The sequence below is a fragment of the Schistocerca americana genome, chromosome 3 (assembly GCF_021461395.2).
Source record: "Schistocerca americana isolate TAMUIC-IGC-003095 chromosome 3, iqSchAmer2.1, whole genome shotgun sequence".
Classification (NCBI taxonomy): domain Eukaryota; kingdom Metazoa; phylum Arthropoda; class Insecta; order Orthoptera; family Acrididae; genus Schistocerca; species Schistocerca americana.
The window spans coordinates 232,764,885-232,777,371 of NC_060121.1; the positions used below are offsets into that span (position 1 = coordinate 232,764,885).

At 41.8% G+C, this 12,487-nt stretch overlaps 1 protein-coding gene across 1 annotated transcript in view; it reads right to left on the minus strand.

Moving 5' to 3' along the window:
• The window catches only part of LOC124605275, a 177,710-nt gene that overhangs the window by 62,455 nt on the left and 102,768 nt on the right, over positions 1–12,487 (minus strand). Inside the window, exon 7 of the mRNA XM_047136845.1 lies at positions 478–816. Coding sequence (XP_046992801.1) covers positions 478–816 — 339 coding nt within the window. The remainder of the gene's footprint in view (positions 1–477; positions 817–12,487) is intronic.

The window sequence follows — 12,487 nt, forward strand, 5'->3', positions numbered from 1 at the left end:
TATAACTGGGACATTCTCTTATGAATGCCATGCACATTACAAAAGTAGCCTGCAATGGGAACTTCTACCTGTGAAAATGTAACTTGACTCTACAGAACAAGATGTGAGAAAGAAAGAAATGCCTCCTAGTATGAAGATGAGCTTGCAGCCACAGAAGAATATTACCATTAATACCATAACATGTAAGATCCATGAATACTATTTTATAGTCTTTGGCAACATCATAGAATATTTAACAACATGACATGTTTACATTTGCTAAGGAGACATCAGTCATATAATCATCATATTACCAAAGATGATATATCAGTAGAATCTTTCTATTGGTTAATGATTTTTATAAATTATTTAGGGGAATCTTATTGAAATTTTTCATCCCAGAGTAATGTACTGAAACTTTTCAATGAGGATAAAGGAAGCATTTAATGAATACTGTCATTACTTTCTGTACATGAATAGATTAAAATATTCACTCACTTGTCACTTTCACCTGAATCTGTGATGCATAAATCGCGTTGGTTGGCCTCAATGTCTTCATTTGACATTTCCAGATTCCAGATTCTTCCTCAGTTGCAGCAAACAGTGTCCCTCCACAGTCACCTGCATCAAGACTAAAACCATCATATTTCCACAAACCATCATATTTCCACATTTCTGTACTATTGTAAATCCCCTCTTTTGAGTCAAGCACAATTGTTGAACCATTTGGATGAATCAGTGAACATTCACTTATTGGTGTCTCAACACGGCATTTCAATGTCAGTGGTTGCCCCAAGAGTACAACAGTGTTACCAACATCCCATACATGAATTTTTTCTGAAAAAAAATAAATAAAATGCATTTCATGTAGCATCCAAGGAACATGGCTTGCAGCAGAAATAACCACTTTCAAAACTAGAAGTGTGAAACATAATCAAAAATTTCAGCAATGGTAAATTGGATGATTATGAATAATCTGTAAATTTATAAAGTTATTACTTTAAAACTGTTGTCAAAGATATTTTCTTTTCAACAAGTACACTTGATATGATATAATGATCCTATTTATCAATTAACTAGAAAAAGATAATCAAATATATAATTGTTCTATTATCTTATGACAATGCTTATGATATAACCCTTTCAATAAAGACTTGTTATTCAGAAATTACACACAACAGTTAAAATTGTCACAAGTAGAATTATTGTTTGTCAGTTTGTGTTCTCAATTAAATTATCTTCACACCATAATTTATAACTGTATGATTTTGTTCTGAAAAATGTGTAAATTAATCTATCAAAAGTAATGTATTCAAACAATGGAAAATTTAGAATGCAATAACACTAATATGAAAAAGATATACTGCAATTCGCCATATGGAGGAGGCATCAAGTGACAGATAGGCACTCCATTTTTTCTGTTTGGCTGCTTTTAGAAAGGGTTCTGATACCTGAAGCCAATCATTAATTAAATAAAAGAATTGAATTTCACAACTTCTCCTGTTTTTTACATCAGACATTGAAAAAAGACAACTTGATATTATTAGGTATTGGACAGACAGAGAGAAAGCAAAACATGCACACATTCATACATGCACAACTCACATGCATATGGCCAGTGTTGTCTCCAGACACTAGGTGGGGCATCAGGAGGCTCTTCTGGGTGGAGAAGGATTGGGGAGGTGAAGGGCAGAGGAGAAAAAGAGAGAAGAGGAAAGGACTTGCAGGTGCACCAATGGAATTCAGATGTGGTGTAGAACCGTAGTGGGAGCAGAGAATATGATAGGCACATGCAGGCCAGGGACTAGTGAAGGTTGAGGCAGTGGTAGTCACATGAATGTAGGATGTGTTATAGGGAGAGTTACTGCCTGTGTAAATCAGAAAAGGCTCTGAAACAGAAGCTGATAACAAGAATATTTTGTTGGGCAGTATGCTCAGCAATTCGGTGATCCAGCTGTCTCGTGGCCGCAGTTTGGAAATGGCCATTTAAGCTGACAGAAAACTTGTTTGAGGTCATGCTTCTGTATAATTCAGCACAGTGATCACAGCTAAGTTGATACCACATTGTTCCTTTCACAGATGACCTTGCTGTTGATGCTTCTGACAGGAGTAGAGTAGAAGGTAGTGGAAGAATGCATGGGACAAGTCTTTAGATCCATTCCAGGAATATTAGATAAGGGGAAAGGGGTTGCGAACTGGGGTGGGATAAGGACAAACAAGGAAATTGTGTAGGTTTGGTGGCTGGTAGAATACCACTGTGGAAGGGATGAGGCTGATAATGGAGAGGATATTTCTTCAGAATGAGAAAGTTTGGAAGGTAGGAGATGAGGTACTGGCAGAAGTAAAGCTGTGAGTACCGGGCGTGAGTCGTGCTTCGGTAGCTCAGTTGGTAGAGCACTTGCCCACGAAAGGCAAAGGTCCCGACTTCGAGTCTCGGTCGGGCACACAGTTTTAATCTGCCAGGAAGTTTCAGGATATTTCTTATTTCAGTGCATGATGAGAGATAGTTGAAACTCTGGAGAATAATGTGATACAGTTGCTCCAGTCCTATTTGGTACTGAGTCATGAGGGAGTGCTTCTTTGTGGCCAGACAGTGTGTATGTGAAGGATGGTAGCTGACTGAGGAGACAAGGCATGGGAGACCTGTTTCTGGACAATGTTGAGAGGGTAACTAAAGTATGCAAAAGCCTCGATGAGACCCTTGGCATATTTGGAAAGGGGCTGCTTGTCACTATAGATGTGATGACCAGATGTGGCTAGGGTGTATGAATGGGGCTTCTTGATGTTGAATGGGTGGGCAGTGTCAAAGGGGTGATATTGTTGTTTTCCAACAGTGTATATAAAAGACACTAACTATTTTGTCTATTGAATCTCCACAGTTCCTGTTCCTTTACCACCAGGCATCCTGCTCTTCATTGTCAATGCCACGGCCCTCTACATTAGCATCCCCAGTGCCCTTGCCACTATTGAACACTACCCTTCCAGCACGAAACTAACTCCAAACCTAAAACTTCTTTCGTAGTCACAATGAAGAACAACATCCCCACCCACTATTATTCCTCCTGGGAAGGCTTCATTTACAATCAAATCCATGGTACAGCAATGAGCACCTACATGGTAACACTTGACAACCTATTAAAGAACCATCTAAAGGTGTCCTTCCTAACCATCCAGAATCCCAAACCCCTCACCTGAATGAGATGGTTCTTTAATAGGTTGTCAAGAGTTGCCATGTAGGTGCTCATTGGTGGTTATTAGGTCTGTTGTGAATGGATGTACTGATGTAGCCATGATTGAAGTGGAAGTTGACTTCAAGGCAGGTGGCTTGTTGGTCTGAGGAGGACAAGATGCAATGAACGGGGAAAAAGTTTTGAGGTTTTGGAGGAATGTTGATAGGGTGCCCTCAGCCTCAGTCCACATCATGAAGATGGTCTTACTGTTGTCCACCAAGAGACAGCATAGTGGAATAGCTACCAGAGCACCATCTGTGTCTACCCTCTAATAGGGAATGCTCATAGACCAAAGGCTCAGTGTGGTGCAAAAGTGTGAAGCAAGCAGGCAACCATGTCATAGAAATGTATTTGTGCTTCCTGACAGCCAACTGAGCAAGTTTGAAAGGTCAAATTGTGACTGTCCGAGAGACAGCATGGTTCTTTTGGAGAATTTCCACACAAAAATTGGACATGCTGCATTTGTGGAACAAAGCTGGTATCAGTGGTCACATGAACATTCTCACACCTGTAGACAAGGTTCTGGACATCCACGCAGCACAGACACCTGCCAGGAACATTGTATTTCAATGGTAGATCAGGCAGAAACCACAGTACAGATAAGAGGGCTTGTGAGCCCAGACATGTCAACATGAACTATTGCAAATCAATTATTAGCAGTGTGACTACAGACATGCATACCTCTAGCTTGTCTTCCACCCATGCTACAGCATCAATATGCACGGCTTAACTGGTGGCATCAGAGGATCACTTGGGTGATAGAATGGTGAACCGTAGAATTCAGCCATGAAAGCAGATTCTGTCTGCATGCAAGTGGTTGTCATTTAGATATACTATGTAGATAGACCTGGGAAGCACTGTTTCCCAGAGTGTACTCATCCAAGACACACTGGCCTTAGGGTCTGGGGTGCGATAAGTTACAACTCTTGTTCACCTTTGGTTTTTCTAGAGGGTACACTAATCAGCACTTAGTATGTGCAGAATGTTTATAGACATATTATATTATTGTGCTTGGAATAGGAAGATGAAGTGTTGCTCTACCAGGATAATGCTCATACACACACTGCCCATGAAACTCAACGTGCTCTGCAAGATGTGCAGCAACTTCCCCGGCCAGCACAATCTCCAGACTTGTCTCCAATTGAGCGCATGTGAGGTATGATGGAACAAGAAGTCACTCATACCACTTGTCAACCAACAACTCTTACAGAACTGTGTGAACAGGTTGAGCAGGTGTAGTATAACATATCCCAAGACAGTATTCACCATCTGTATGATCAACTAGATGCCACAGTCAGTACCTGCATTACCACCCAGGGGCTATACTACATACTAATGTGGGTGTTTCAGTATGGGTCGATACCTGGTACCTCAGAACCACTTGTGTTATTGATCCGTAAATGTAACCATATCATGTTCTCCATATGTATGCACTGCTGCAACCATAAATTTTTAGTGAATTAGAAACCTCTAAAAGGATGTACTAACTTTTTTCCTAGCAGTGTATAAGAACAGGTTATGAGTAAAAGGCTGGGGCTCTTCATACACAAGGGCAAAGGGGCAGTAGCCAGCCACAATTAGGTGTCCTGAGTGGTTTGGTTAATGTAGTTTCTGAAGTATTTAGAATGTAGGCAAGTGGGGAGTGTTGGGGGTGAGATGGGAGACATACTCATGGGAGAGATTCTGGGATGGATTTGAGAAGGGACTGGAAATCTTGCTGGATTTCTGGAGCGTGGTCACTGTTTCAGGGCTTGTAGATGGATGAATCTGAAAGCTGTAAGAGACCCTCTGCTAGGTAACACCGGCATTTCATAACTTCATTATCCTTAGTAACACATCTAATGCATCACTGACACAAGAAATTTTCACAGATTAAAATATGCAATTAAACTTCTTTACTGGAAAGGTAATTATCATCAAGTTTCCTTACTGACATGTTTTTCCAAAATATTCCAAAAAGTAATGTACTCAAGAAAAATTTAAGATTTAAGAAGTAACAATTTACTTACGATATCACAGTTTGGATTCCAGAATTGTTGTTCAACTGAGAATGATATAATGAAGGTATGGCAATGCTGCTACTCAACTTAGTCAGCACAGTACTTCACGCTGATAGTGACTTGGTAGCAAACAGGTAATAGAATCCCACAAATGGGATTAACTCACCATGTGAACTGAACTACTGGAAGTGGAGCACCAGTACCCACAGACGTATGAGTACGAATAACACAGCATGCAGTTGGTGTGAACTGCTAATAACTGAGCATACAACAACTCTCAGCATGAGCACCAAGCTAGGTCCACAGCAGTCTAGCTCCACGTGAGCACTGGCCTGCTCCACTTACTGCTGTTCGCAAGCAATTACTAACACCAGTGGCTCTGCACATATGATGCAATGTGTACAACCTCTATTGCAGGTTCCTGAACTACTCCACTGTTCTACCCATGCCACTCTTCTGCCTTCCATTGGGATGTCCACTGGTGTGGATTCTAAATCCCTTCCCCCTGAAAAGGCAAAAATTGCCAGGCTTGGGTAGTGAGCTCTGGGGCTGAACTGGAGAGAGCATCAGAGAACCTGGCAGTTTGCCAATTACCAAAGGAGGCAACAGCAGCACTGCTGGTCCTGCCAGAAAAGTGGAAGGGGATGGAGGCTGTGGCAACAATGGGTCCACTGGTGGACCCAATGGCAGATGGAGGCATGAGCCACACTGGGTCATGAGGTGACAGGAGGAAGCTGGAGGTGTGGAGAGGATGGCAACAGTGATGCAAGCTGCTGCAAATGGGAGCTTGCTCCAGGAACAATACTGCAACCAACTCTGCTGCTCAGCTGACTGGAAGACCATAGCAGCAACACTCCAAAAGAGTCTTGGCCCAACTGACTAATGTGATGAGTGGGCTGCCCACGCCAACATAAACAATTGCCATCATCTGCAGTCCAACATGATACCCACAGCCACTCTGGCTGCTGGCTGAAGAAATGGACCAAATAGCCACCCCAGGAAAAAGACATGGCAGGCCACAGTGGTCCATGGTATTTGATTCAGGGTGCAACAAATGTTCTGCCAGACTGCACCCACTGAATGGTGTCACCCAGTACATCACCAGAGAACTGAGCAATGAGTCATGGCAGTAAGAGACACATACAGCCTACTCCCTCTGGGTCTTGAATGTATGCACAAGGCACTCCACATCCAAGTTAGAAGCTGTGTGAAATAGATAGGTACTCAGATGCCGTATAACATTGCAGGTGCAAAAGTCTTCAAACTCCTGTGACACAAATTGCCTACTGTTATCATAACTGAGGCTCCTACATGACTCCTCAATGCAAAAGTAAATGACAATGCATGACCGGTGGCAGTCAATGATGTGGATGACAGCTTGGTCTCATACAGCAAATTTGACACTGCATTGAGTACCAACAACCACTACTGCCCAAAAATGGACACACGAAATCAATGTGTACACTACCCCAAGGGTGCTCTGGAACTGGCCAAGGAGAGAAGTGGCATGGCCTAGTTCTGAGCACAAACCCTGCGAGCTTGTAACTGATGTCCAATGCTATGATCAACCACTGGCCAATAGACTTGACATTGCAGTAGCACCTTCATTTGGGTCATCCCCTAGTGTGACACATGCAGCAACTAGAGACTGTGAGGACACAATGCTGTGAGAAAACCATTCAAACAGCACTGGTCCTCTGTGGCAAGCATGAGGACCACCTGGATACCATTGAGATGAGCATGGAGGAGAAAAAATGTACACCATGATGGATCCATACATGATGAGACACATTCCAGCCAGCTCACCTCGACCACCAAAACAATTTTCCAGAAAAGTGGGTCAGCAGCCACAGCAATCATGAACTTTCATACTCTTAATGGCAAATCATACAAGATTTGCTGCAAGGCATCACCCAAAGCGAACACAAGAGCCTCTTGCCTGTCAAAATCTGGACTGGATCTCACTGGTAGCTGTGAGAATACAGCAGTATTTGCATGCTGGTTGGTGGAGCAGTAACGAATGTCATAAGAATAGTTACGGAGAAATGCTGCAATCAGTGGGCAACTATCTGGCAGCTTTGAACAAGGGCCAAATACAAAAACCAAATGCTTATTGTCAGTGATGAGGAGGAACCTCACCCCATACAGGAAAACACAGAACTTTTTGATACGGCAAATAAAAGCTGACACCTCCTTTTGCACTTGTGAATAGTTCAGTTGTGCAGTGGAAGTGTCTTTGAAGCATAAGTGGTGGGTGTTCAGTGCCATCCATGTTCCGGTGGGACATGACTGTACCAATACTGTAGTGGGATATGTCACAGGACAGGGTAAAAAAAGACAGCCAGGGAGCAGAACACAACTGCTGCTTGAAACAGTGAAAAGCCTGTTGGCAATCTGCAGACCAGACAAACTTAATGCCCTTCTGGCAACGCCAGTTAAGAGACTGGAAGATGTGTGCAGTCTGGGAAATGGACTGAAAATATTATGAAACCTTAGACAAAAAAACTGGAGCTCCTTCAAGTTCTTCAGCATTGATAGGTTGACAATGGCCTTGATGTTGTCATCTGTGGAGTTGAGACTTACAAAGTATGTGACCCAAAAAACTGCACTTTTCCAGCTTGCAAGAACGCCATTATCCATGAGGCATTGGAAAACTGACTGAAGGTTCTATAAATGCTACTCCCAAGTAGTGCCTGTGGCCTAGATGTCATCAAGTTAATTAAACCAACAGGGAATCTCCTGACTCAATTGCTCCAAATATCATTGGTGAACTCTTGGTACAGACAAGACTCCAAAAGGCAAGCAATTAAACTGATAAAGCCCAAAGGGTGTGCTGAGGACCAGGAAATTCCAAGAAACTGTGTCCAAAGGCAACTGAAGGTAAACATCTTGCGAGTCAATGCTGGAAAAACACTGGCAGCCCAATGACTTCACCAACAACTCCACCTGCCATGGAATGGGATATGAATCCACAACACATTGTACACTGACCATCTTTTTAAAGTCACTGCTGAGCTGCACGGCACTATTAGGCTTCTCAATTACCACCAAAGTAATGGCCTACTGACTCAATGAAATAGGAGAAACAATACTCTGATCCTACCAATGCTACACTGAAGTGCCAAAGAAACTGGTATAGGCATGCATATTCAAATACAGAGATATGTAAACAGACAGAATACGACACTGCAGTTGGCAATGCCCATGTAAGACAACAAGTGTCTGGCGCAATTGTTAGATTGATTACTGCAGCTGCAGTAGCAGGTTATCAAGATGTGAGTGAGTTTGAATGTGGTGTTATAGTCAGCACATGAGCAATGGGACACCGCATCTCCAAGGTAGCGATGAAGTGGGGATTTTCCTGTATGACCATTTCATGAGTGTGCTGTGAATATCAGGAATCTAGTAAAACATCAAATCTCCAACATCACTTTGGCCAGAAAAACATACTGCAAAAATGGGACCAACAATGACTAAAGAGAATTGTTCAACATGACAGATGTGCAACCCTTCAGCAAATTGCTGCAGATTTCAATGCTGGCCATCAACAAGTGTCAGCATCTGAACCGTTCAACAAAACATCATTGATACAGGCTTTCAGAGCCAAAGGCCCACTTTTGTACCCTTGATGAGTGCATGACACAAATATTTACGCCACACTTTACCCCATCAATACCAACAATGGACTTTTGATGACTGAAAACATGTTTCCTGGTTGGATTAGTCTTGTTTCAAATTGTATCGAGCAGATGGAAGTGGGACGTGGACAGGTATGGAGAATACCTCATGAATCCATGGACCCTGCATGTCCGCTGGGGACTGTTCAAACTGGTGGAGGCTCTGTAATGGTGTTGGGTGTGTGCAGTTGGAGAGATATAGGACCCCTGATACAATTAGATATGACTCTGACAGGTGACACGTATGTAAGTATTCTGCCTGGTCACCTGTATCCATTCATGTCCATTGTGCATTCCGACGGACTTGGGCAATTCCAGCAGGACAATGCAACACACCATACATACAGAATTGCTGCAGATCACCTCAAGGAACACTCTTCTGGGTTTAAACACTTCCTTTGGCCACCTAACTTCCCAAACATGAACATTATTGAGCATATCTGGGATGTCTTACAATGTGCTGTTCAGAAGAGATCTCCGCCCCCTTGTACTCTTACGGCTTTATGGATAGCCCTGCAAGATTAATTGTGTCAGTTCCCTCCAGCACTACTGAAGACATTAGTCGAGTCCATGCCACATCGTGTTGCGACACTTCTACATCCTCGCGGGGGCCCTACACAGTATTAGGCAGATGTACCAGTTCCTTTGGCTCTTCAGTGTACAACTCAGTATTTTCCTTGTCATTTGTCATGCATGGTTAAGGGAATGGGGCAGTGCCACAAAATTTTGGGATGACTGATGGCTTAAGAGAAACATATGCCTAAAAATTTTCAGCCATGGTACTAGGTTTTCTTTAATGTCTGGCTATAGTACTGGAGTAAGGAGCCCAGATCATGAAAAGTGACAGACTGAGACACTAAATGCACTTCGTTCCTTGATCTGAAAGCCAAACCTAAAAGGCATGAAGCCCAAAAGTATTCTGTCCATACCAAAAACATTTTGCACAAACAGTGAATTTACTACTGGCAATGCAAGTTCCCATTCCACATTCTTGCAATGATGAAGATGGAGATTTGTCCTTGCAATGGACAGCGCTGTTTTCTATAAGACACAATCTGACAGACTAGCCATTGCAACTCTGGGTGCCCCAAGCTCCCGTCATATCTAAATTAATGAGGCTGACGGATGCTCCCATATCCAATTGAAATTCAACTGCCATCCCATCTGTAATAAATGTCAGCAAAATACATAGGGGCAACATGTGTAGTGTGACAGACACAGCCCTAGAGTCTATTGAAAACATTAGGGCATGCAATGATAGAGTCACAGCCTGCCAACTGTCATAAACATTTGCCAAATGGGCTTCTCAAAGGCATACCCACATGCAGGTAGATCATTGGCAAGGACAGATACTGCTGTGGGACTGAGACTTTTTGAGGGGACATTCCTGATCATGTTGTGGGTCTGTTAAGGCTCTTGATTCTGTGGGGCGACAGGAGAGAATTTCTGAGGATGTGGCAGATGTATGATATTTTCAAGGCAGCTCTGAGGGTATGCAGGAGAAGTCTGATGGGGACTCCTGTAGTGGCGACGGATGGTGGTATGACATGAATAGATTGGACTGTTTTCTGAGGTGGCTTGTTTTGATTCTATAAATATGACTATTTGTAATTATATCAATGAGAAGCATTCAGATAACTTCAGTAGTCATTAAAAATGACATATTTTTTCACTGATGTGAAGTAAACAGATATAATACATTGTATGTTTATGGCTTCATTGTGGCAGTGCTTTGTTACTGCTGGAGAATATCACCAGCTTAGCACTCCTTGCCACATCAAATTCTGCATTATTATGTTTTTTCCAGAGTTATTAACATATTGTATAACAGAAATAAGTGTTGCAGCTTGTGAGAAATTAACTGTAAGGTGACATTTATTGCATAGCATGTTCATACAATGCAATCTCAGAATACATCAACATGAAAAATCCATGACAGAGTAATTAAAGAAAACAAGGAATAAACAATGTTAAAGACAGTATGTCTCAATATAATCACTGTATAACTTGCACACTTCCACACCCCAATGCACAATGAAGCACAGCCCCTACATCACCCCCCCCCCCCCACACACACACACACAAGTGCTTATGATACTTACAATTAAACTTGATGTGGTGTGCAAATCACATGACAACTGGTTTTGATGTTGTTGAGAAGTCAGGGATGGCACTCATTGTCAACAGCGGGATGTCAGTGATCGATGGTGGAGTAGCAGATGGTTCTGTTGTGTCCATAGGTGGTGTGGTAGGTGTCTTGTATGCCTCAGTAGAAGCAGTGGTAAAGGCAGGTTTTCGGTGGTCAGTGGAAACTGTTGGCATTCCCATGATGTCAAATGTAAATGTTTTATCCTCTCTGCTAAGTAATGTAGATGATCCATTGTACAGTGGTTGCAGAGGTTTACATACAAAATTGTGTCAAATGAACACTTGTTTGCACTTTGACAAATCCATAAAAATGAATGGGTGGCCACAGCAATAGCAGCCTTTACAGTGTTGAAAGCCGTCTCGGGTTACTACTCCACAGCAGTCTGTCATTTGGTTTGCGCAAACCCTGCAGAAGATATTTCAGAACACTGTCCAACAATGTATGGTTCTGCACACAACAATGGTAGAAGTTGGTGACAAACAGAAATCGATGCAGTTCAAGAAGTCACTGGTTCTACCTCGTGTTACGGCAACCGAATTCCATGGACATTGACTGTGTGGCCCAGAAAGTGGACATCTGAAGCTCCAAAGACACATTTAGAAGGGTTGACATGCAGTCAGTACCAAATGTTCAGCTTCGGAGCTAGACATAAACTAATAAATCATCAATGTATATGTCACAGAAGTTCAGGTCTCTCATCACTTCACCCATGAAACATTGGAAAGTTTGCATGAGTTCCACAACCTCAATGACATTTTTCTAAATTCAAAGATGCCAAATGGAGTGGTGACAGCAGTTTTAGCAACACTTTCTTGTGCTATGGGTAGCTGATAATATGCATGCACCAAATCTAAGGTGGAGAAGACATGCTTACTGTAGATGTTAAACATAAAGTCCTTAATATTTTTCAGGATAAATTTCAGTCATCAGTTGCAAATAAATTTTTATTATCTTTACTGGTTTCAACACATGAATTTGTCATCTTCAGAAAGCTACAAAATTTGGAATATTATAAATCCTAGACCTTGGCTATACATTTATGTGACATATAAAAAGAATATTACAGAAACGTACTTAGTTTAGCAGACAGGCAAAATTTTCTTCACAAAGGATAATGCCATGGTATGTTTAGAAATTTACAAATTGTATGTGATTATTTTAAACACTGTTTGACAATTTACGATAACTGAATCACGTCTATATATCTGTTGTGCTAGCAACAATGGACATACATAAAAGCACACATAAAAAATATGACCAAGGCATATGAAGAAGTTACATGTAATACATTTGAAAAAATATGACACACAATTTCAATATATAAAATGGAAAGGCTAATTTCCACATTTTATAAGAAATTATACCCAATACAAATAGCGTCTGTTTTTAATGCAAGTTCAGCATTCAACAAATCTTTTGAATTTAGGTGAGAATGTCTATATAATTCACATT